General features: G+C 43.3%; 1 protein-coding gene across 13 annotated transcripts in view; it reads left to right on the forward strand.

Annotated features, from left to right (window-relative positions):
* The window catches only part of LOC102397660 (WASH complex subunit 2), a 45172-nt gene that overhangs the window by 9350 nt on the left and 9578 nt on the right, over positions 1–26244 (forward strand). For 5 of the 13 annotated variants that reach the window (XM_025284927.3, XM_025284930.3, XM_025284933.3 and 2 more), the window contains 17 exons: positions 1878–1971; positions 3816–3877; positions 5105–5152; positions 7494–7604; positions 8170–8257; positions 8862–8933; positions 9640–9758; positions 10458–10518; positions 11539–11598; positions 11914–12144; positions 14250–14374; positions 15432–15518; positions 17477–17578; positions 18937–19068; positions 21296–21459; positions 22061–22163; positions 24318–24473. In XM_025284927.3, the coding sequence (XP_025140712.3) occupies positions 1878–1971; positions 3816–3877; positions 5105–5152; positions 7494–7604; positions 8170–8257; positions 8862–8933; positions 9640–9758; positions 10458–10518; positions 11539–11598; positions 11914–12144; positions 14250–14374; positions 15432–15518; positions 17477–17578; positions 18937–19068; positions 21296–21459; positions 22061–22163; positions 24318–24473 (1815 nt within the window). The remainder of the gene's footprint in view (positions 1–1877; positions 1972–3815; positions 3878–5104; positions 5153–7493; positions 7605–8169; positions 8258–8861; positions 8934–9639; positions 9759–10457; positions 10519–11538; positions 11599–11913; positions 12145–14249; positions 14375–15431; positions 15519–17476; positions 17579–18936; positions 19069–21295; positions 21460–22060; positions 22164–24317; positions 24474–26244) is intronic. The other 8 variants (XM_006065691.4, XM_006065694.4, XM_044942436.2 and 5 more) reach the window with 6 other exon arrangements.

The raw sequence follows: 26244 nt of genomic DNA on the forward strand, positions 1-26244 counted from the left end.
GGTTTGAATTGGGTTTCGAAGGATGAGGAGGCTCATGAGAGGCAGGGGTTGTTGGGAAACTGACATTCTGTAGCTTGCACAAAGAGGGACCTCAGAAGTGTTAAAAGACATGTGGGTTGTTCCAGGTTTTAGCCAGTATCAATAAAACCGCTGTGAGTGTTCATGAAGAGATTATTGGCCTAGCAGGTACTTACTGCTTTACTGTTACTTTCTCTCAGGTTGGCTCAGTAGTAAACACAAGAGGTTGCCTTACTGATTTTGAGAGGCCTTGTGACACAGCAGTGCTTTGTGAATTGACGCATGCTGCAAAACCAGTCTCTTCTGATCGTGTATTCACCGCACGTTTCTCTTGCAGTTTGAGCCAACCCTGCCGAGCTGGGGCTGGTCCTTTAACGTTGATACGCTGTCGTCGTCTTGCTTTTTCACTGTAGGGATTTAGCAGCAGGGCTTCCCTGGTGGCTCACGCAGTAGAGAATCTGCCTGCAGTGCAGAAACCAGGGTTCAGCCCCTGGGTTGGGAAGACCCCCTGAAGGAGGGCATGGTCACCCACTCCAGTATTCTTGCCTGGAGAATTCGTGGACAGACCTGGTGGGCTACAGTCCATGGAGTTGCAATGAATTGGACACGACTGAGTGAGTGACTCACACAGCAGACCTTGGAAAATGTATTGCCTGGGTCACATTTCCTCCTTGCAAGTCTCTCACCAGTTTTTCTGTTACAGAAAGACATGGGAACAAGCCTTCTGAGTCACTGAACAGTCAGCCCAATTAGCACTTTGATTTCTTTGCACTAAATTAGTTTTTGCTGTATCTTTGACCTTTACATGAACCTTCCCAAACTTTCTGTCATTTTCCAAGGACAGAACTGTTCTCTTCTGTTCCCAGTGTCTTTTTTATAGGGAAGAGTTGTTAAAGCCAAAGGACCATGCCTCCAGGGTGGAGTGCTTTTTTGGCTCTAAATTTTTGATGTTTGTAATGGCCTGAAATGGAAGAATCTCTAACATGTACCTGTAGATGGTCTACTTCATTTTATTCTGTTGTTTGATCTTCTGATCTTATTTTACCAACTTCACTTCTCTAAATTCTACCGCGTGAACCTCTGAGGGGCATTATTATTATTTTCTTTGGGTTTTTTTTTTCCCCCCTCCCTCTCCTAGATAGGTTCTTATCAGTCTGTTGGAAACATTCCTTTAGTTAATTATGTTGACTGTAGATACTTGCCCTGTAGATAGCTGACAGTCCTCAGTAAATAGCTGTCGCTCTTTGTCCAGCCCATGCTTTCTGCCTGTGCTCCTGCCTCTGCCCGATGCAGCGTGGAGGTGGCCTACTCCATTGCCTCCCTTTGTGCCTTCTGCTCTGTTTGTCCATACACCCCACTACCCACTGACTGTGTTATTTCCTCCGTGTGCTTCTCCACATTGAGGACTTTGTTCTCAAGGGTCGTTGATTGGTTGCTTTTTCTCACCAAGTTGCTCTTCAGGGGAGGAAGATAGGTCACCATCGTCAAAGCTTGTCAGGATTTCCAGTTTCTTTCCTTGGTCCTCCTCCTTTGGGGCATGTTGCTATGAAGTTGTGCCCCTTTCTTTGTTCAGTTACTGCTGGTAAACTTTTTACAAGCCTTTGCCATTTTTGTTAATGTAATTAGGCACTTGAGAAGGGAAGTCTTTATGAATCAGCTTTACTTTTCTGTCTTTACCTAGGATTTAACTTTTTTAAAATTAGTGATTGAAAAAAAAATCCTGCTGTGTTTCTTATTCTTATTCTCTTTTATTATATAACTTTTTTGGGGTAGTCAGATGGAAGAGGATGCCAAATGGAATACCTAATTTTATTTTCAACTTAAATATTTAACTGCCTGTTCCCTTCCATTGTTCACAGGATCTGTACATTGACCGCCCTTTACCTTATTTAATTGGGTCAAAGCTGTTCATGGAGCAGGAAGATGTCGGTCTTGGAGAGCTTTCTAGTGAAGGTACACTTTTGCACTGCATACTTTTGCTGCTTTTAACATTTATAGCTTAACTTTTTATTTAAAAATAATTTCAAACTTCACTTTAAAGTCTTAAAGTTATAAGACTAGGACACGGAACTCTCACATACCCTTTACCCAGGTTACCATTTGTGAATGCTTCACCATATTTGTGTATCATTCTCTCTCTTTTATATATAGTATTACTTTCTCCTGAACCTACTTAGGAGACATCATGCCGCCTTACTCATGTATATGGTTGGCAGTTCATCTCCATGGGTTTTGCATCTATGTATTTAACCAACTTGGATAGAAAATGTTTGGGAATAAAAAATTACAGAAAGTCCCAAAAGCAAATAGTTGCCATGCTGCACAGGCAACTGTTTACATAGCGTTTACATTGTATTAGGTGTTACAAGTAATGTGGAGATGAGTTAAGGCTGTTACAGGAGAAGGACGCGCGTTATATGCGGACACTGCGCCATCTTGGTGTCTGTGTGTGTGTCTGTGTCTGTGTCTGTGTGTGTCTGTTGGGGAAAGGGGGTCCTGGAACCTATCCCTTGAGGGACAACTGTATTTCTTTGTGTATTTCTAAGAATAAGAGACATTACTTTGCCAACAAAGGTTCGTCTAGTCAAGGCTATGGTTTTTCCTGTGGTCATGTATGGATGTGAGAGTTGGACTGTGAAGAAGGCTGAGCGCCGAAGAATTGATGCTTTTGAACTGTGTTGTTGGAGAAGACTCTTGAGAGTCCCTTGGACTGCAAGGAGATCCAACCAGTCCATTCTGAAGGAGATCAGCCCTGGGATTTCTTTGGAAGGAATGATGCTAAAGCTGAAACGCCAGTACTTTGGCCACCTCATGCGAAAAGTTGACTCATTGGAAAAGACTCTGATGTTGGGAGGGATTGGGGCAGGAGGAGAAGGGGGCAGCAGAGGATGAGATGGCTGGATGGCATCACTGACTCGATGAACGTGAGTCTGAGTAAACTCCGGGAGTTGGTGATGGACAGGGAGGCCTGGCGTGGTGTGATTCATGGGGTCGCAAAGAGTTGGACACGACTGAGCGACTGATCTGATCTGATCTGAAGAATAAGAACTTTCTCTTACTTAGTTGCACATTCTGCATATTCATTTGCCCATCTGTCATCTTGGTTGGATGTATGTATTGGGCTTTGATGTGAGACTTTTAATTTTTGTATCCTGTTTATTAATGGAAAAAATTAATCCAAGTGGTTGCATCCTGTGAGACTTGGCAAGAATGTTCAAGTCAAGTATACTTGACTTTTTGACCTCTTCCCCTAGTAACTTTTATATGAAATAAAGTCACCAATTGACAGGTCTCCAACAACAGTAGCAAAAAGTATGATTACCAAAGTTAGGGGATTTTACTGGATTTTAATACTAGCTAGTCCTCACAGTCATACCCCCATTTTTCCAGTTGTCCCAGTAATGTCCTCTGCAGTCTCTGTTTTTCTCTGGCTCAAAATCCAGTCTCCTCACTGCATGTAGTTGTCAGATCTCTCTGGTCTTTTGGTTTGATACCATTTCTCAGCCTCTTTTTGCTTTTCACAACCGTGACATCGTCAAAGAGTATAAGCCAGTTTTTTCCTTTGTAACTAATATATTTTTTTGTAACTAATAAATATCCCGTGGGGAAATACTTTGAGCCTATGTAAATATTCCATTCCTCACTATAGTGAAGACACTTTTAATTCCAGTGAATGAGTATGGATGGTTTTATCAAAATCTTTTGATGTTGATGTATGGCGGTTTGTGATCTTGAGAAGAAATTAAGAATGTTTCCTTATGAATATTGGCTATAACCTTTATCTTTCTTCTAACCAGAAGGTTCAGTAGGCAGTGATCGTGGGAGTATCGCAGACAGTGAAGAAGAGAACGAGGAAGAGGTAAGGGCTTGCCGGTGTGTCCACGTCATGGTGGGCAGGAAACTTAGGGTGGGTTTAGCAGGCTCAGTAAATAACATATTCATGAATTAGCAATTTGTTTACAACAATCTCTTAATAGTAATAGAAGCCATGTTCTCAAGTCTTTTCCTTGGGATGGGAAGTTCCTTTTTTTCTTGTGTACAAAACCAAAGAAAACTGCTTTAACCTTTTACATTACCTTTACCGTTACCCTCCCTCCCGCCTCCCCACCATATCCTCTTCTTACCAATGTATTTTGAGGGGGACAACTTAGATAGTTTGGTGGAATCTCTGCCTGAGATACAGTCTTTGAGTAAGTTCTATCTTTGAGTAATTCTACGAGAAAAGTCCATATTTAAAACTTTCTTTACTCTAAAACCTTCTAGACCAGAAGCTTGCTGAAAGCGTCCACTTAGATGTTAGCTTTACTGCGACCTCTGGCATCTTCACACCCAAAGAGCCTGATCTGACTCCCTGTTCTCTAAGGCCTCAGAGTCTGCGGGCCTTGGCCTTGACCCCTGTTGTATCTGGCGTTGTTCCTTTAAATGGAATATGTGTTACTGCAAAGGGTAGGAACTCTCCGGAGGATCGTTCCTGAGTGTTGCTTTCTCGGAGGCGACAGCTTTGTAGCGCGCTCCTCCCCGCTGCTGCTCCTCCGTTTGCACAGTTGGTTTCCTTTCCTCCTGCCTCCAGCCCTCCCCTCAAAACACCTGATAGAAGGAAATGAACTTTGTGGAAACAGCCTTGCTTTCACTGATTGTCAGTAGCTAAACCCTTTGCTTTTAGCCACTGAAGCAACTCTTTACCTAATGGCTTGTATTAAATACTGATGTTCCCTTCTTGGGCCTGATGAAGTAGTGGTTTTACTTAGAAGGAAAATAGAGAATGCAAACCAATGCAAACTAGCTTTTGATAAGTTAGTTAATTACATGTGCAACTCTTAATCCAAAGGTTAGAAATGATGGGGCAGATTGATATGAGTACATTGTCAAAGAGGTTTAAAAGAATTACAAAGGTGATATGTAACTGGAATAGCCCTTGGTGATACTGCCAACTCTCCACCTCATCTGCAGCTTGATACTTCAGGTGATCAGCAGTCAGTTCAGAAACCAGTCAGTGGTGGCTGCCCTAGAGACTTAGACACGACATCATTTCTGTACTTCCAAGTAGAGCCAATGTTAACAAAGCCTTTCTTTTCTCCCCAAAAAGGAGTCAGATGAAGATTTTGCCAATCATAGTGACAATGATCAAAACCGGGTAAGATGCATATATTGAAGTGACTTTTAAATTTTAATTTAAGCATAGCATGTATAATAAATCTATATTAAAATTACTTTTGAATGACTTACGGGAAAGTAAGGATTTATTCATATTTATAGATATTCATGTTTGCTTCAAATTTTAATGTTTTTAGGCTACTTCCTTGTATATTTTTTCTCAATTTTACTTTATATTTTCTTCATTTTTCCTGGACAACAAAGAAGTATAAAAAAAAAATTGAGAAACAGAGCCTCTAAAGAGCCCAATTACCCATATTGAAATTTTCATATGAATTTCATCACAAGGATTTCTTTGTCGTTTTAAATCGTCTTTGTGAGTTGCTTTGTAAGCTTATGTATTTAACATACGTGTATAGTACTGTTGTTGGAGAAGGCAATGGCACCCCACTCCAGTCCTCTTGCCTGGAAAAACCCCATGGACGGAGGAGCCTTGTGGGCTGCAGTCCATGGGCTCGCAAAGAGTCGGGCACGACTGAGCGACTTCACGTTCACTTTTCACTTTCCTGCATTGGAGAAGGAAATGGCAACCCACTCCAGTGTTCTTGCCTGGAGAGTCCCAGGGACAGGGGAGCCTCATGGGCTCCCGTCTATGGGGTCGCACAGAGTCAGACACGACTGAAGCGACTTAGCAGCAGCAGCATGGTACTGTTGTAGTCTCTAAATGTGTATGGGAAATAGTTTTAAGATTTTTATTTTTGAGATAATACTGCATTCAGAGTTTTCATTCCTAAAAACCCTTTGCCTCTGACCTCTTTTCTTAGAAATTAGGTGATCTAATACTACTTGATACTACTGTTTAAGAGACATTCCAGATTAACAGATGGTGCATAATGATTTTCCCAGAATCTCATCAGCACTGGAATTATGTGATTTTTTCTACCATAGTATATGTTCAGCAGTATATTGAGATGATTCCAGTTTGTATTTCGCTTTCCTAATTGAGAAAAAATTTTTCCACAAAAATTTCCAACTATCAAATGAAAGATTCAGCACCTTTTGATGTTACTTTTGTTTTTCACTGCCGTGTGTCACAAATGTGGCTTGTCTTTATGATTTTAATAGTCGGTCCTTCTGGAGAGTGTATGTATTTTTATGCAATTTACTCTTAAGATTCACTACCCTCTGACACACACCATTGCTACAAACATGGACATATTTGTAAAAGCAAAGGACAACACTTTAAATTCAGACAGTTTTTCAAATAATGTGATTTAAAAGCATTGGTGGAACTATTTGTATTGTTGAAAATAGACTTGTTTTGTGTGCCATTGCTAACCTCAGAGTTCAAAGGATTAAATTAGTTGAAAAAGTGATCTAAGCATAGTGATTGGCACAGTTTATTGATTTAAATGTTAAAAAATTAAAAAAACTAAACAGTTTTTATATACAGTGGCTACCTTTGTAAAAATTAGAACTTAACACATAAGATTGTTTGAGTCATTTATTCTTCATATCTTTACACTGTCTAGAGGTAACTGGTGTTATCTGAAAGGACATATTTCCAAGTGCTGTCCTTCACTTTTACAGATATGTCCGTGTCAGGGGCAGTGAGTTCACGCCCGTGTCTGTAGCAGTGGCGTGTGTCGGGGGCAGTGAGTTCATTCTGGGTTTATCATTCCCTGCTCTGTTGCTTGGACCGCCTTGGATGTCTCTCCAGTTGTTACAGTTAATTCTTTTTAACTATTAATATTTTTGTTAAGATAGTAGTATACTTACTTCGGAGAAGGCAATGGCATCCACTCCAGTACTTTTGCCTGGAAAATCCCATGGATGGAGGAGCCTGGTGGGCTGCGGTCCATGGGGTCGCTAGAGTCGGACACGACTGAGCGACTTCACTTTCAGTTCTCACTTTCCTGCATTGGAGAAGGAAATGGCAACCCACTCCAGTGTTCTTGCCTGGAGAATCCCAGGGACGGGGAAGCCTGGTGGGCTGCCGTCTCTGGGGTCGCACAGAGTCGGACACGACTGAAGCGACGTAGCAGCAGCAGCAGAGAAATGAACATAAGTAAGTATGCTGCTGCTGCTACGTCGCTTCAGTTGTGTCCGACTCTAGCGACCCCATGGACTGCAGCCCACCAGGCTCCTCCGTCCATGGGATTTTCTAGGCTAGTGGTGGACATTTTTAATATTTCATTTTTTGCTGTTGCACAGAAAATAAGTCTCGTGTATGATTTGCTCCAGCACATTTACTGCTTTGGAACTTTTGCTGCATTATTTGTTCTTCCGTTTTGAAGGAGAAGTCTAAAGCTGAGTGGTAGTATCTTTTTCAGCTTGATGCCCCTATCTGATACTTTTAATGCGCTGGTTTATGCTTTTAGCACATTGCACCGATGAGTGATGAAGAAGAGGATGATGATGGTTGCGACATTTTTGCTGACTCTGAGAAGGAGGAGGAAGATGCTGAAGACATGGAAGAAAATTCTAGGCCTGTAAGAAAGGCTGTACTTGCCATCACCAGGCGAGGGTTCAGAAACGACCCCTAGGATTCATTCCTTTCATTGTCATTTATATTTGTAACCATCTCGTTTTGCATCATCTCACCTTTCACTTCATCACTTTGCTCCGTAATTCATTTTCACTTTTGGAATAATAGTTTAGCATCCCAAGTTGCCAAACAAGTACCACTTTCTTCTCCAAATATTAAGATTTTACTAGTTAGATCATTCAATATATATTCACATTCAGAGTTTCAAGATCCTAATTCTCCTCCCCCCAAGGACCTTGTGATATTTTTCTTGTCTAGATCTTTGAGTATTAAAGTTGAAGTATTAAAAAAAAAAAGAGCATCTCCCTTTGAAGGAACACTGAGTCCTCTTTCTCTGGTGATCTGTTATAGGGTGCACATGTTTACATTTATTTAGTTAAAACATCTTCTCATCCGTCACTTTCTTTGCCATTGTTTGGATAGTTTTGTTAGGTGTCCCCAAATAAACTACTAGTTAGTCACAAAAAATAGTACAAACAAGTGATTCCTTTGGTCTTCCCTGGCTGTAGAAAAGAAGCAGGCCTACTACATTTGCTGATGAACTGGCAGCTCGGATCAAAGGGGACGCCTCGAGCCGGATGGAAGAGGAGCACACAGGTACGTCGCCGCCTCTGAGAGGCACTCACAGGCGGTGGGCCGTCGGGACCCCTCTCTGGGCTGCCCTGAGGTGGGTTTCCTGTTTAATTACTAAGGCATGAGAAGCATAAATTGCAGTTCTTACCAGGTTTGCTTCATAGATTCTCTGATAAGTAAACACTGGACCGCCCCCTTCCCCGGGAAAAATGTACATACACACGTCTATACATGAAGTTTCAGGGGATTAATGAATAACGGAGAGAACCATCGGCCCTGGATTAAAAATCCCTGGCTTAGTATTTACTCCTGTATTTTATTTTGACTAACAATGTAGCATATAATATTTTCTAGTGGTTTAACAAAGTGGAAAGATACAAGAAGAAATCTTTCAGCAAGTGCAATCCTGGTATGTGTGTGACCTGCTGTGGTAGCTGGACCCTTCTGCCTTAAAAAGAGGCACGTCTGAGTGTCTTCTCTGGGTAGGGCACTGAGTGGGTGCTCTGCTGGAGCAGACACGCAAAGTTGAATGTCTTGCGCTCATCTTAGGAATTGTGAGGGTGGCAGATGTTTGTGAAGCTTCAGTAGAGTAGACTGAGTGTTACTAAACTGTGAAATATTCTTCAAGCCTTATCCCCAGGGGATGCAAAACCTCAGAAGACGTTGAAAGAGAAGAAGGAAAGGAAAACTCCCTCAGATGGTAGGTCTTTCCCCTTGATCCTCTTCTTTAGGAGGCTCTTGACTCAGGAAGGGGAATATCGCTTCCGTAATTCATTAAAATGCCTCTTTTAAAGCTGACAAATGAGGTCTGTCTCCGTTCACTTTTAGAAAGGATTTAACTGCATGCTTTTGGGGGTGTGGGGAGAAGTGAGTGTGGGTTAAAAATGCTTTAAAGGTTTGATTTACTGGATTTTACAGGGACCATTAGCTGTCTTTCTAGATATTTATAAACTAGGGATTGCTAGCATTTGTTTTCAGTAAGGAATATCATATCAGGCCCTTTCACGTTCAGCAGTAATGTCCATTGTATTTCCACCTGGGGCTGTGTCAGTCTCATCTCTCCTCAGTGTACCCTTCTGTCGCTCAGATTCTGGTGGGATAGGTCTTGATGGCAACTGAAGCATATACTTGCTTCAGAAGAAATGAGATGAAAGGGATCGCCTGCAGAGTTCACTCTGCTCCAGATGCCTAACACACTTGAGAGTGGGAACCCAAAGAACCTTTTAAGGAATTCGATGGGTTTTTGTCTGAAGGCCCTCAGACCACCAGCATTCAAATAGTGCTTACTACATATGGTTAGATAAACTCCCTGCCGGTTTTGGAGGTATTGTAATGTTAATCCCCAGAATTGGAGTTACAAACCCATCTTTAATTCTCCATGCAAAGCATTCCCTTCTGTTTGCTAGATGAAGAAGATAACTTATTCGCACCCCCGAAGCTGACAGATGAAGACTTCTCGCCGTTTGGTTCTAGAGGCGGCCTGTTCAGTGGAGGGAAGGGACTTTTTGATGATGAGGATGAGGAGGTGAGCCCGTGGTAATCAGTGAAGCTCTCCATAGCTGTGTCATGGGTTTGCAAGGAAGAAATAACTCTCAGTTCCTTTAGTGAGGAAACAATGGCTTTTTAGTTGGAAGTTGCTTCTACTTTCATATTTTAGGAGATTTTGAACTAAGGGTCACAAAGTGAGGAAATACTGTATCTTGATGCCTTTGTTAAGTAGGGAGAGGATGTGAGAGTGTTAATAGTGAAAAATTTACATTTACTGCTTAAGTGGTTGTTTCTTAATGTCTTTTATCTTCTTACATGTTTGGATTTAATTTCTCTATAGACTAAATTGGGCTTCCATGATGGCTCGGTGGTAAAGAATCTGCCTGCCAATGCAGGAGATGTGGGTTTGATTCTTGGTCCAGGAAGATACCCTGGAGAAGGAAAAGGCAACCCACTTCAGTATCTTTGCCTGGAAAATCCCATGGACAGAGGATCCTGGAGGGGCTACAGTCCATGTGGTCACAAAGAGCTGGACATGACTTAGCGGCTGAATAATAACAATAAGACCTAAACTGTTTTGGGGTCTGATTTCATCATAGTCTTCACTTTGGAATTGATTTTCTGTCAAGACAGTAGATGTGTATTTTTTAAACTTTATAAGACACTTTTCTTTAGAAATCTTGAAATACAGCTCCGTTTTCCTGTGCTGTTTTGAACTGTGTTGTTTTATTATAAGCAGAGTGACCTCTTCACAGAAGCCCCTCAGGATCGGGGAGCTCGAACCCCTGTTAATGAAGGTGAGCGTGGATTGAGGCTGACTGTGCTTCTTCGTTATAGATTTCCAGAACTGGTTCCTTCCTGTCAGGAGATGGAGCCCCTGAAGTTATCCCCAAACTTTGTTAGGCAGGAAGCTGTTACGTTCGCCTTCATCTAGTTAAAAGCGGTTCATTTGCACTAATTCGTGTCTTGCAAAAACAAAAAAGTACCATTTGTAAACCCATATCACAATTTTGTCTCTCTCATAGAGAAAGCAGAAAAAGTCAACCAGGGAAAGCACTCTGGCACTGTTGAGGATATCTTAATTTAATCAAGTTCAGTTCAAAGAAACATTTCTGCAATTCTGCATCTAAATTGGAGACCAGTACTGCCTTAGCCCAGTGTACGTTAGAATAATTTGTGACATTTTTAAGCACACATATGCTATTAAAAAACTTAAAAATTTTATTCTGTTAGGTCTATGGTAGTCTTGAGAATTGGGAATGAGTTATTTTAAGTGACCTGGTCTCCCCAGGCCAGAAGTCATCAGATTTTGGACTACTATGATGCTGGCTGACCTGATTGTCTTGAGGTTCCTACTCTCCACTTTTTGGCATCTGTGACTTGCACGCTTTCCTGTTACTGTCTTTGTTTTGGGCACTAATGTCTCAGATATTTTGCTCTTCGTTTTTTACTTGCATGTTTTCATTAAACGGGATGGATGGAGTCAGAACTGTTGAGCCCTGCTTGCTCTGCTCCCGCCTTCCCCATCTGTGCTCTGCATCTTCCTTGGCCTTGGCAGCCAGCCCCACTGTGATTGTCCAGAGTCTGTGATCTTCCATGGGAGTCACAGCCTAGATTGGTTTAATACCAAGAGAAAAGTCAGGACGTCGGTAGAGAAGATAATACTAAGGAATTTTTAAATGGCTCTTGGAGGAAAAATTAGTTTTTGAAAGTCTCCTGTTAGCTCTGTGTTGTGTTGTATATATTTTAGGAAGGTGCATTTAGCAAGGAAAGTTGCTTTCTTTGTTGAAATGTTCTCTCTCTGTTTCTCATTTTAGCATCTTCATCTTCTAAACCTGGAAAGAAAATCCCGGCAGGAGCTGTTTCTGTATTTTTAGGTATCATAACTTAGAATTTGTTTTTGATAACTACATACTGTAGTTTTGTGTTTTTAATACTGTCCTCTTCCAAGAGCTGACTAGGGAGGAGAACAGGAAGACCTTCAGAGGGCATCCACAGAGAGCTCACTCACCTGTGTTAGCTCCTATTCCCTTAGAAATTGGGTTTTTCCAGTGTGGGTGATCAGTTGGTTTCCCACTGTGGGACGATCTGTATCAGTAAAGGATGCATGTTGTTGGGTCCTGTTAATGTTTGTGGATGAATTGGAACTACAAGTTCTGGTGGTGGTACTGTTTTTTTTTCTTCCTGTGAAGTCAGGAAGCCCACCCACAGTGGCTCGCAGCTGGTCTGTCCTGTCCCTCCACCCACAGGGGATACTGATGTGTTTGGTGCCACCTCTGCCCCGGCACCGAGGGAGCCCCAGAAGCACGAGCGGCCCCCTCCAGGAAAAAGCACGTACGTCCCAGCATCGGCTGGCCTCTTCGATGATGACGACGATGACGATGACTTTTTCTCGGCATCCCGTAGCAAACCTCCCACGACAGGTACTACCCCAGCCTGTGTTTCAGGGAAGGTAGCTGGATGGAGAATGTTGACCTAAAAAGGCATGAAGTTCCTCTGGTTCCTCAGCTCTCATACAGTGCTGGAGTCCCTCCTCAAGCGTTTCTGTCAGAGGTGTCTCATCTCTATTTGGTTATGGAGCCTCAGCAGTCTCTATGTTATGGACCGATCTTTTCCTCTTTAGAAACTAATTACTAGGATTGTCTTCCTCAGAGGGAGAAAAAGCTGCTCCCCTCTAATATGATCAGGATTCTAGCTTCGACCTTCTCAGTTACCAAGAAAGTTTTAATTGTGCTTTCTTCCGGCATCCTTAGTAAACTGTATGTGAACAGAGCATCTATGCCAGGTGTCCAGTTCCAGCAAGCCCAGGTGACCTTGGCTTTTCTCTTCTGTGATGGAGTTTTCAGCCCCTTTACCGCTTTGGTACTGTCCTTTCTTCACCCCTCAAATCTCAGCCATTGTGTTCCTGAAGTCACTCCTCTGAATCAGTTGTTATTTAATGAGCAGATGGCTCTCCCAGGACTGTTGTAAAAGTGCAGACTCCAGTTCAGTGGATTTAGGGTGGGGCCCTTGAGCCTCCATTTCTAACAGGCTCCCTGGTGGGCAGAGAGCACTGGTCTCTTTGTTGCACTTGGAGTGGCAAAGGGTTTGTTCACTGGTTTGTTTTCTGGAAGAGAAAGGTGGACACCACTGAGCTGCACAGTTTCCAGCTACCTGAGCAAAGAGCTCTTTCTCCTCAGGACGTGGACCAGGATGCATCGAGAAGCAGGCTGTTCGACTTTAGCTTATTTTCCAGCAATGTGGAGTAAGGATAGCAGCAGAAATGCAAGGGAAATAATGGCCTGGTTTTAAAAAGCGTGCAGACTGGACACGTAATATGCTCACATCTAGGCTGACTGAGATGACAGTGAGTAAAGGCTGAACTGCTTCCCGGGCCTTGGAAGGCGTCTCACTTGTATCATTAACTGATTTGGAATCACAGGTAAGTGGGTGCCACTCTGTTGGACCTGCTGCTCTCCTGGGACATTCATGAACCAGTGCCCTCTTTCAGGGACACACACCTCACACCTCATTCAGTGACGCGGTGCTTGTGGTTGCGAAAGGTTGAAAACCACCCACATGGTCACCAGTAAACTACGGTCCTTCCATTCAGTGGAATTTTGTGAAGCTGTGAAAAAAGGAAAGTTTATCCGTGTTGACATGGGAAGATATTACACCCTAGGTATATGGAAGGAAAGTTGCAAATCATAAGATTTTTTTCTTAATGATGTTACTTAGAGCCATGTTTGTGAATTGCTAGAGTTAACATGTTACTATATCTTTGTGGAAATTAGAAGTATGTGCATCAAACTCTTCCCGCTGGCCTTCCTGTTTGGGTGGGCAGGTGGAATTATGGGGCATGTTTCATTATTTGATTCTGTATAGTTCGGTGCTTTTAAAGAATCATTTATTTACGGCTGTGCTGGATCTTCCTGCTGCGCGTGGCCTTTCCCTGGTTGTGGAGAGCGGGGTGTGGGCTTCTCATTGGGTGGCTTCTCTTGTTGGGAGCACAGGCTCAGTTGTCCTGAAGCGTGTGGGATGTTCCTGGACCAGAGACAGAACCTGTGTCCCCTGCATTGGTAGGACCATTCTTTACCCCTAGATCTCCAGGGAAGTCCCTGGCTTTTTTTTTTTTTTTTTTTTCTTGGCTATGCAGCTTGTGGGATCTTAGTTTTCTGCCCAAGGATTGAACCTGGGTAGCAGAAGCCAACTCTCACTTCTCAGATTCCTAGGGCGGTTGACTTGTCAATGATCTTTCCGTAGGTCCCTCTCTGCCTCTTAGGCCAGTCCAGACCCCCTGAAGCGCGTGCTGCTGCTTGGAGAGGATGCAGGCAGATAGTTAAGCTGTCTGCCCTGTGTGTTTCACTGGAGCAGCTCTCATGCGCTGTGAAAAATTCCAGCTGGTCCACTTAATATTTCTTCTGTAACTAATCGAGCAATAACATGCTTGTTCTGTTTATTCTTTGAGAGAGAAGTTGTTTTCATCTTCGAATTCTGTGGTGGGATTTCTGACCTTTGTGTAACTTTATGCTGTGGTCTCTTTCTAAAGACAAAGTCAAATCCACTGCCAGTATCTTTGACGATGAAGAAGATCTGTTCAAAGAAAAAACAGTGGCTTTGCCAGAAGCTACTGTGAATCAGACAGATGAAAATAAAGCAAGAGCAGAAACAAAGGTGAGCAGGAGGGAAGACTAAACTTAGGTGTGTATATATGGGGCATTTTGTTAATTCATCTGGAACCCACAGGGAAGTATTGCTTCCTTTCAAATGTACAGTGAACTTCAGATGTGTAGGGTGTTGAAAGAATACAGCAAACACCCAAGTAACTGCTACCGCCTAGATTAAGCAGTTACTGGATTTTATCTTCCTGAGTGGTTTTAATGGATGTGTTAAATGGATGCATTATCATGTGCAAAAGAATATTGTTTTACTTCTGTCATTTCTCCTGTGTTGATTAGCTGGGATTCTTCTGAACAGAAGAGCTTTCTCCCCCCCTTCTTCCTTGTCTTTTTAGTATCATTGTAGAATCATGGATTCTCCATTCATTATCTTATAATCCATTAACGTCGTTATTTAGTTGATGCTCAGATTGACCTGTCTTTGGCTAGAGGGCTGCGTCCCCCTCAGTCTTTAAGCTCTGCTCGCTCCTGTCGCTTCCCTTGCTATCCTGCACAGCTCCATCTATCCTCTTTCTGAAGCACATCTCTTGTCATGTGTTCCTGTGAAACCCTGGCCTTCCCGCTGCCATCCACCTGGGTGCCAGCATTCAGAACTCAGCAGGCTGCTACCCCGGCACCAGCTGTACACATCCTGTTTGTGCTCTGCACTCTGTGGGCAGTTCGTTCCACACTGACCCCCCAGAGGAGCCCTCTGCTTTACCTAGTTTTTCTCTTCTTTGATGGTTCCCTCTGCCCAGAATGTCCTTGCTTGAACCATGGCCCATGTCCAGGTCCGTCTGTCCTGAGAAATTTACTTTACAAGGACTGCTGCTTCCTTCTTTCCTAACATATACCAATTCTTAAATCCTTTTTCGTGGTGCTTCTGTTTTTGCATTAATTCTTTATATGCACCTGATATGTGGCCAACGTCCATGATGTTTTCTCTCTTCTGGTGCGTGGCCTGGGGCCTTACCTAGCAGAGAGTCAGTACATCTCCTGAACAAGTGAGTGAATGAACCCTTATTTCCAGGTTTCTGGTTTGTTAATTCTTTAATTTTTTCTTTTCAACAAAGGTTATGCTACCTTCCAGCAAAAATCTCAAGCTCTCGTCGGAAACAAAGACTCATAAAGGTTTATTTTCAGATGAGGAGGACTCTGAGGTAAGGAATTCTTTTTCTCAGTTCTGGAAATTACTTCATGGATATGACATTGGGAACTATTTCTGATTCAGGATGTCTCAGAGGTGTAAGACTCAGTCAGTACTTTAGTTCTTTCTTTGAAAACAATGTTTTGAGAACCCATGGTATTTAGAAAGCAATGTGCATACAGTCCTGTCACTGTTGAGTTTAAATCCAGCGCATCTCCTAGGAGGAAAACTCAGGATGCTCAAATTTCAGGCTGTGAATTGATGCGCAGTGTAATGAGGTGTTTCTACAGAAGTACACACACAGCTTCCTCTTTAAGAAGGAATTGGGTATCGTATGAACAGTGGGTATCGTATGTAGTGACACACACACTCTGTATCACTGGAAGTAATAGCCTTCCTTCACGGAAAAAGATGTGGACATGGCAGAAATTTACATGTAATTTCAGGAAATTGTGAACTCTGGGTTAGACGCTTGTGGTTTTTTTTTTTTTTTTTTTTTTAAAGCAACAGAGCCCTTTCTTTCAGTGAACTGTTGCCAGTGTGTAAAATGCAGGAGAGCCATGGGAAGCTGGTTGCTCCTCCTGTGTGGCTCTTTCTACCTAAACAGACCTATGGGGCTCTTTGGGGCCCAGGCAAAAATCACGGGGCTGAGTGTAGCTCTTTTCACTTAATGAACTCATTAGCACTGCATTGAGTAAATACTGATTCCATGATTACAACGATATCATCGAGAGAGTCTTTGAAACTGTGTTCTTGTCCTACTTGCCTGACTCGTGCGCATTGAAGATTTTCTTCCCGAGGGAATAGTTGTCCTATTTCATGTTTCTGATTCATGTAACTCAGTTTGCAGGTCTTGCTTTGCATTGTAGGCTGACGTTTTACAGCATTTTGGAAGTTTCTTCATAATCTACCAGATCTTTGTCTAGTTCGCAACATTTCCTGTCATGTCAAGAGTACAAAAGATTTTAAAATTAAAACTGAATATATATTAGAAGAAATCATATCCTACTCTCAGGAGGCATGTCAGGTGGTCTGGCAGAGACATTACTTTGCCAGCAAAGGTCCGTCTAGTCAAAGCTCTGCTTTTCCAGTGGTCATGTATGCATGTGAGAGTTGGACTATAAAGAAGGCTGAGGGCCAAAGAATTGATGCTTTTGAACTGCGGTGTTGGAGAAGACTCTTGAGAGTCCCTTGGACTGCAAGGAGATCCAACCAGTCCATCCTAAAGGAGATCAGTCCTGGGTGTTCATTGGAAGGACTGATGCTGAAGCTGAAACTCCAGTACTTTGGCCACCTGATGCGAAGAACTGACTCACTGGAAAAGCCCCTGATGGTGGGAAAGATTGAATGCGGGAGGAGAAGGGGACGATAGAGGATGAGATGGTTGGATGGCATCACCGACTCAATGGACATGAGTTTGAGTAAGCTCCAGGAATTGGTGATGGACATGGAAGCCTGGCATTCTGCAGTCCATGGGATCGCAAAGAGTCGGACATGACTGAGTGACTGAACTGAACTGACTGGTATCCTACTCTTATTAGAGGAGAAAGGGGTATAACTACATTAAACAGTGTCACAGGTCCAGTAATTTGAGAATCTAGCTTCTGTTTCCATTGTTACATGTGTTTATCTCTCTGATTCTCTGGACAGAAGAAGGAAGTTATTTTTTAAGCATGGTAGGAAATCGACTGGCCAAGTTTGCCCTGTCCTTTGCCATCCAGGTGGGAGCATGGTGCCTCTGGGCCCCTGTGAGGCCGCCTGGAGTCAGGTGTGGGCCTCGTCCTGCTCGCCGGCACACAGCGAGGACAGAGTCTGGTGCGCGTCTCAAGGACTGTGACAGCCCGCGCTCCTCTCCGACGAGAGAGGCCTGGACGGGTGGCATCTGTTGTGCCATAAACTTCAGGATTTTATATCTGATACTTTAAAACGGATACATGTTATTAACCAGGAACTTTAATCTTGATCCAACAGGATTTGTTTTCTTCTCAAAGTGTGAGTAAGTCAAAAGATGCGAGTCTCCTGCCTAGCAAACCCCCCAGCTCAGTCTTGCTTTTCGATGATGAAGATGGACAGGTAAACACTGTTACTGCAACACAAGCTAATCGAGTTTTCAGTTGGTAGAAAACCACTGCCAACGCGGCTGTGCATCCAGAGGCTCTTACAGTAGAACAGGGCGGCGGGAAAGCAGGCGAGCTGTCTGAGGCACATGTAACAAATACATTTCGGTGTTTATTTCAGTGATGCCTTTCTTAAGTTCTCAGCTGCACAGTGGGCAGCCCTTAGATTTCTTGACCCAGCTCTGTGCAAGACTTTGTAGATTTCACTTGTATAATCTGCTTTTAAGGAATAGTTTCAGCGGATGAAACCCAGCGATCTACAAGAGTGTCTCAGATGAAGTAGGAGTAGAGGGGAGAAGACAGCCATGTTCCTGCTTTGCTTTTCTTCCCCACCCTGGATGAGAGAGCAAAGTGGGGCAAAGAAATGAGAGGGAAGAAAAACCAAACCTTTGTTCTCATGCAGAATCATGGGGAGGCTGAGCTCATGGGCTTTGTCATCAGATGCCCATGTTCATATCCTAGGTCCACCACATGCAGATCAGGGACTTTGGGCAAGTACTGATAACAACTTTGCTGAATCTCCTCTGGCGTAACAGTTCATAGCGTCATTGTGACGGGCACAGCGCCTGGCACACAGCGAACGCGTGGTAAATGCTAGCTCGGTCTCGGGCATCCCCAGCGAGGGCCAGGTCATTACTCTCACGGCCTTTCCTGCCTTTGCACGATTTCCTTAAAGGCTCCCTTTATCTGAGCTTAACGCTTCAGGGCCATTCACCTGTTGTAGTATATTGTTAAGAGTGTTTTTCTGTCTAACTTGGGCTCAGGCCCTTTGATGGTTTGTTCTCAAGGTATGTGTCTTGCATAAATGTAAGAGAGTAGAGAAAGCTTCCCATTTCTTTCTTTTTATTCATTGCTCTGGTTTGTAATTCATAGAAAGAAAGGTGCAGGCTGCCAGCTGCTGCAGGGGCTGTGCTGTTCTCCCGCCTTCTGTAGGCTTTGGGCCCTCCCAGTGGGCATAGAAGGCCCCCACAGGAGGCCTAGACGGAGCCAAGTTCCCTCCTGTTTCTGTGACTTTGTCGTCTTCTTACTCCCCCTTGTGCTCCCGCCCGAGTGTGCTGCCTTTGAATTCTGTTTCACTTCTATGACTGAATACAGTTAGAGAAGATGGTAAGCTGTTGCTGTAGGGTTATAATAAGAGAGAAGTGGCATCTACTGGCACTGTATGATCTTTTCCCCCCAAAGATGTTATGTATATATTTTTCACTTCACTGGAGACTTACTCTCTCATAATTTAACACAAGAGAATATCTAGTTTTTTGTTTTATGTGTTCAGAGTTGTCATACTCTTCTGCCCCCCCGCTTTTTTTTTTCTAGGATAATCTTTTTGATACTCCAGCTGCTAAGAAGCAGACGTCGTCTCTACTGACTCAGAGCCAAAAGAAAACAAAGCCCTCTGAGCCTCCCAAAAAGAAAGCATCTGCCTTACTGTTCAGCAGTGATGAGGAGGTGGGTGGAAATTGGAGGAGTAGGGGATGGTTTGATGGATTTAAGAGTTACGGCTGTCCTAAACATCTTTTTCTCCCTAGTGTAGATCTAGTGAAGTTTGGTTACTAAAAACTATAATCACAAAATTGTCATTCTATTCTTGAAGAAAGATATTTATTATAGTATATTAATTTAAAGGTTAATCTTTTCAAAATACTTGGGCATAAAGTGAGTATGGTCCTCAAATTTATAATCTATATTTATCCAAATGAATTAGGGCTTATTTCACTTAGTTAAATGATCGCTGTGTTTCATTGATCAAGGACTATAGCTCGACAAGGCAGGAGTGGCTTATGCCGGGTTCACTCCTTTTCTGTAAGTCTTCACAGGGTTGCCATTTGGTATTTGGAGTATATATATTGTTGGAGCCAGTGGAGAATACAGTTCAGCAGCTGTTCAGATTTAGCAGTGTAGAAAAAGACTAAGTATAATGATAATAAAAACTGTGAGCATTAAAAATCTTATTTCATAATAATTACTCTGTTTTAACGTTGTTAAGTTTTGAGGGTAAGATACAGACAGATAAATCATAGACATGTTCAGTTTTTTATTGAAAGAAACTTAAAATGATACAACATAATTTGCTTTTTCTACTCAAACCTGTGAACGGTGATGGATTTTCCTTTTTTTTTTTTAAATTCTTTCTAGCATTGTTAGTGGGTTGTTCTCCCTGTAGTAATGGCCAACCATCATTTGAATTTTCTATCATATTATTGCAGTTCAGGGAAAATAAAAAAATACCAGCCAAGGTAGGGAGCAATAGTACCTGCAGAGGAAAGAAGAACAGGCTTCCATTATAGAAAAGTAGCTTGACTTTGGCTGCCATTGAGGTCACTTGGAACCTGAGAGAGCACTGATCCCAGATTCCACCCCTGGGGTTCTGAATTAACTGTTCGGGGGATGACCCGTCAGTGGAGTTTTCTGAAGCTCATTTGGGGGTTCTGGCTTGTGGTCAGTGTTGAGTCGGACTTCTTTAGAGAAGCACTTCTCAAACTGTAACTTGTGAAGAAGTCACTGGATATACTGTTAACGAAGGCAGATTCTGATTCAAAAGGTCTGGGGGTAAAGCCCTGAGACTCCGTAAAACAGCAGCTGCTGCTTTACAAAACCCACTTGGATTTGTAAAGCTCTAAACTCCAGAGACCAAAGGATCACTTAAGCAAGTGCTCAGGAGATCCTTGATTTGAAGGGGTGAGCATAGCCAGGTGGGGTTTCCTTAAATGCTTTCTGAAGGCCAGATTCAGAATTTTGTGATAAGGATCACCTGCAGATTTCATTGTATCTTACTTACGTTGTGTGAGTTTTTTTTTTTTCTTTTAATTTGGCTGAGTCGGGTCTTATTTGCAGCATGTGGGATCTTTGGTTACAGTTTGCAGATTCTTAGTTGTGGCACATGGGATCTAGCTCCCTGCTGCTGCTGCTAAGTCGCTTCAGTCGTGTCCGACTCTGTGTGACCCTATGGGCGGCAGCCCACCAGGCTCCCCCGTCCCTGGGATTCTCCAGGCAAGAACACTGGAGTGGGTTGCCATTTCCTTCTCCAATGCATGAAAGTGAAATGTGAAAGTGAAGTCGCTCAGTCGTGTCCGACTCTTAGCAACCCCATGGACTGCAGCCTACCAGGCTCCTCCGTCCATGGGATTTTCCAGGCAAGAGTACTGGAGTGGGGTGTCATTGCCTTCTCCTCTAGCTCCCTGACCAGGGATCAAACCTGGGCTGTCTGTGTTGGGAGTCTAGAGTCTTAGCCACTGCTAAGGGAAATCCCCTGCATGAGCTCTTTATGCATTTTTTTCCCCCAGCTTACTTTGGAATTTAAAAAAATTGTAATTCAAATATCATTCTCCTCTGAAGTTGAGAATTCTTGACTTTTTTTAAACATTCTTATTCCTTCTCATTCCCCTTCATAATTAATTTTTTCTTTGAAGTAGAAAAGATCCCTTATCCTAACACACAGAGAGAGAGAGAAAGAGTGTGGTAGGCAGCGATGGAGGGAGACACCAGAAGGTGTGTGGGCTCAGTGGACCTAGCTGTCTAGATTTGAGTTCAAAGGAAAGCCTTGGACAAGAACTTGCCTCAAAAGTGGCACTTAGTTTACATGTGGCTTAGTTTAACGAGCGGGAATTGTATTTTATTTTTCAGGTTTCTTAATCTGAGTTGCCAGAGGACTTTAACATGTGTTTTACCTTTTAAGGACCAGTGGCATATTACTGACTCACAGACCAGCTCCACAGCTGACAAGTCTAAAGGAGGACGTAGGGGCCCTGAGCCCACCCCCCAGGAGGTTAAGGCCATGAAAAAGACCAGCCTCTTTGAGGAGGATGACGAGGATGACCTGTTTGCTATTGCCAAGGACAGGTGAGATAGTCCTTGTAAGAAATCATCTCGTCAGTGTCTGGTAACAGGTGAAGGTATTTGATGAGCAAGATGTCAGTTTCTGGGGGTGACATGCTGATCGTTCATCACTGGTGATGGTCCAAACGAGAATGTCTTTGGTTTTCACTTGCACGGTATTCTCCTTTGGTACTGTGAAATGTTTTTCTTCATAGATCCTTACCTAATTTCTTCTGCTTATCTCTGCATGGCTTATGGGATCTTCATTTCCCAACCAGGGATGGAACCCATGCTCCCTGCATTGGAAGTGTGGAGTCTTAACCACTAGGCTGCCAGGGAAACACTCTCCCTTTTTTTTTTTTTTAACCTTAAAATACTGTTTTTCCTAAGTTTGTTAGGGGTTTAAGTACGATTTGTCTTTGTTTTTTTTTTTCCCCTGGGATACCCTAAAGAATGTGAAGTTTTGTCCAAGTTACTTAAGTTTGTCATTTGGATAGAAATGCAACTGTGTAAGGTCAGTGATTGACTTGGTGGTATGTGGGTTCCTGTAGGTATGGCCTGGAAAGAATATTGTATTTTTAAAATCACATTTGCCTCCAGTTGGACTCTTTGTTTGTTTGTACAGCCAAAAGAAGGCCCAGAGAGTATCACTTCTGTTTGAAGATGATGCTGACAGCGGAAGCTCTCTGTTCGGCTCTCCTCCCACATCTGTTCCTCCTGCAACAACGGTATTCCTAACCTCTTAGCCCATGAAGTATCCTTGAGATGATGTTATGTGAATACTGATGGTTCCTTCAATGAGGTCCTAAAACCTAACCTTGGAGCCTGAATCTTGTGGAAAAACTCCTTTGCCTGACTTTAGAGATCTCCTGATAATGGTATTTTACAGGTGAAGTACACGTGCAAAGCCTGGAGAAAAGCATCACACAGCCCCTTCAGTGCGAGTTGTAGGCATCCAAGTCTCAGGGGAGACCGGGGAACAGCACGGTTGCACCCCTCCTGGGGGAACTGCCGGGCTTAGTCCCAGTAGCATGGAATTCTGCTAACGTTAGACCAGCCCAGTTAATGTACAGGTTATCCCTTACAAGAGCAGGTTTCAAGTACTAACAGTTTGGTCCTGGATTGTAATTATTCACTATTATTCTTAACAGTGAATAAGTAACAAAGGAAGGAATTTCTGACACAGGCTGCAGCATGGATGAAGCTTGAGGACATAGTGCTGAGTGAAGTAAACCAGCCCCAGAAGGACAAATGCTGTGTGATCGTTCTTACGTGAGGTGCTTAGGGTAGTCAGATTCATGGAAATAGTAGAATGGTGGTTTCCAGGGCCTGGAGTGTGGTGGAGAGGGGAATGGGGAGTTGTTTAATGGGTAGAGAGTTTTGCAAGATGCAAAAATTCTGGAGGTTGGTTTTACAGTAATGTGGATATACTTAATAGTACTGAACTCTCCACTTAGAAATGATTAAGATGGTAAATTTTGTGTTTTTTTAAAATCAACATTAAAGTTTTTTCAAAAATTGGTAATAGTATGTGATAAGAAAAGTCCATTAGTGCCTATCTAGTCTAAATAGCTTTCAGCAATTACATATAAATGGCATTACTACCATGATCACTGGAGCTAAAAAATTAGCAAGTCTTCATGTTAATTATATCAAAAGGAGTATTAAGGGATGAGAGGATGGTGGCATTATGGTAGTGTTTGTGCCGAGCCCTTACTTGGTATAAAATGCTGTGACTGGCTAGAGAAATATACTGCTTGATCCTTTCAAATGAACGGATAAAGATGCATGACAGCTATCAGTGTAAGTTAGGAAAGCAGTAAAGGCCAGGCATAGATATAAATATTCTTAGCAACGAAGCAGCTGGTAACTTACCAAAGAGAACGGGAAAACCTTTATGGGTGACACCCGAGCTGAGCCTTGCTGGGACGATGGAGGATTGGCTTCTCTAGACAGTGGGGATCCAGTGTGGAAGAGTGGAAGTTTACGGTAGGCGTCAGGAAGTGTGAGGGTCGAGGAGGCGCAGGTAGATGCGGGTCTAAAGCGGGGCCTGTTGATTGCATGTGTGAAGTGAAGTGAAGTTGCTCAGTCGTGTCCGACCCTTTGTGACCCCATGGACTGTAGCCAACCAGGCTCCTCTGTCCATGGGATTTTCCAGGCAATAGTCCTGGAGTGGATTGCCATTTCCACAGTTAATACAAACTTGTGCACGTTTGGGATGGGAGACGAATCTGGTAGGTGTTTTATTTTAGCAGGTCAGCTCTGGGTGATGACATGTAGCTGAAATGTGTAGGGAGGGAGGGAGGCAGAGAGGAGAGACTGCTGAGCGTCTGGTGGCAGAGGTTGCAGTCTACCTGACGGCGCACACGAGGGGTTAACGACACAGGAGTCAACTACAGACGCGGGGCAGAAACTGCCAGCAGGCCTGAGACAGTGGTGGTTACTGCTCCTCCCCGTTCGTGCCCCTTTCCTCTGCTGTCCTGTCTCTCCTGACCCCAACGTTTAGCTAGTAACCCTGAAGACGAGCACACATTTGTCTTCCTGTATACATTGCCATGGAGAAGGCAACGGCGCCCCACTCCAGAACTCTTGCCTGGAAAATCCCATGGGCGGAGGAGCCTGGTGGGCTGCCGTCTCTGCGGTCGCACAGAGTCGGACACGACTGAAGCGACTTAGCATGCATGCAAACATTGCTGTGCTTGTCAGGCACACTTTGTCTGTTTTTAGCCACACCGTGAGCCATGCAGGATCTTGGGCTCCTGACCAGGGATTGAACCCGTGCCCCCTGCAGTGGGGGTACCGTGTCTTAACCACTGGACCAGCAGGGAAGCCCCTTTCCTTTTGTTTGTTTTTGAGGATGTCATTTACTCCTCTTTTGATAGAAAAAAGAGACTGTCCCTGAAGTACTGCCTTTGCTGTTCAGCGATGAGGAAGAAAAGGCAGCTCAGTCTGGAGTGAGACCTGCAGCTAAGAACGCTGAGAGCACCAAGCGGACCTCAGAACTTGGGAGAACTCCTGTGGTCGAGGAGTCAGGAAAGGTGGACTCTTTTTTTCTTGTATCATCTGTTAGTTTTGTCTCTCAGATGTTCTTGTAAAACCCATACATGTACGCACATACCCTTACATTTTTCTACCACAGAAAACGATGACTCAGTTGTTGAAACTTTTGAGAACACTAAAAAGCATGAAGAAGACAATACCCGCTCTCACTGTTCCCGGAGGCCTCCAGCGCTGCGCGCGCCTTCGCCGTCTTTTCCAGGCGCGTGTGTGCACCGTGACACGCGTGGTTCCCGGTTTATGCTGCTGTCGGTGCTGTTTTGCCTTTCTCTGTCTCAGCTCATTTTTCCTTTTGGTTTTCTCCCTGCACATCTGTTCTTTTTGACTTACTCTGTTCTCTGGAGTCTGTTTCCCTTTGGTTTCTTTTAGTTTCCACCTGTACTTGAATCACAGGGACAGCGTTAAAAAAAAATACTAACTAAAATTCATACTTTATTCAGATTTCTTTAGTTTTTAACCTGATACACATCCTTTTTCTCCAGGATATCACATTCACTGTGACAACTTTTAAGAAGATTTTCATTTTCATTTACCAGTCTTTGATGCTATTGCCTGTGAATTACAGAGTGGAGTGAATTGTTGTTTCTTCTGCATTAACTTTCTTCTCCTGGGATGTCTGTCCTCTCCTATAGGAGGCCTGTGAATAAGACTGCTGGCTGCATCTGGGAATCGGCAATTCGTTCAGTCTCTGCCTTTTCTCTCATTGGTACCTTTTCTCTGCTGTGTGTGATCAGCTCTCTTCTAGTGCCTATGTGAAGAAATGTCGCCAACACTTTCGCTGTTGAGGCTCCTTGGGGCTACAGTGATGCAAACGTTTTCTCTGTGTCTGCGTCACTGTGTGACACCCTCTCCTCATCACCTCCACGTGGACCTTTCCTGTGCTGCTGGGCCCACTTTCTCCCTGGATTCCAGCTGCAGGTCACGCTGCTGCCTCCCTTGCTTGAAGATAAGCCCCTTGAGGGCTGGGGCCACGTTCGTTTTGCTATCCATGATACCTGTGAGAGTGCTTAGTGCATTACCTTGCACCAAGTAGCCACATTCAAACTCACATATTTTATTTAAAGAAGCATATTTTCTTCACAGTTTAACCACTGTGAAATTAGGATGCACCTCACAATTGATGGCATGTTTAATTACAAGTTGTTACTTTTTTTTTCTTGGCAGTTCATACAGGAACAGTAGTTATTCTAATCAATGGTATCTTGCCTGAAACGTGGTGCTCGTTGAATGAATAAATGCTGCATTTTATGATTATTTTAGAGATTTCTTCTAGTTGCACAGTATAGAAAAGGCTTCTACAATTTAAGTGTCCAGTTCTATCAGTTAGATTCCTCCCTTGGAGTTATGTGTTAGTTAGTTATTAGGGAGTATATGATCCATTCGCAGTGATTGGCTTTTGTGTTCTATCTGTGACTATGAAGTTATTTCTAGCTCATGAGCAAGCTGTGTGACTCAGGGTTATAACTGATACGTAATGTATCTTGGTTGGATGGAGTTATACATACAGGTTTTAAACTGTACGTATAAAAAATCATCTTTTTTTTGGAAAAAAAATCATCTTTAATTGGAAAAATCATCTTTGATTATGAATTACCTGTTCTAGACTTTGCATTAGAGTGACTGATCAAGAATTGGCCGGAGTGTTCTGTCACCTAGGAGTAAGTGTGATTAGCTGTCGTGCCCTGAAACAGATACGTTAGTAACTGAATTAGTGAGGAGCTTGGTAGGCCCCACAATAGTATTTGTGTTTTC

The sequence above is a fragment of the Bubalus bubalis genome, chromosome 4 (genome assembly GCF_019923935.1).
Source record: "Bubalus bubalis isolate 160015118507 breed Murrah chromosome 4, NDDB_SH_1, whole genome shotgun sequence".
NCBI classification, from domain to species: domain Eukaryota; kingdom Metazoa; phylum Chordata; class Mammalia; order Artiodactyla; family Bovidae; genus Bubalus; species Bubalus bubalis.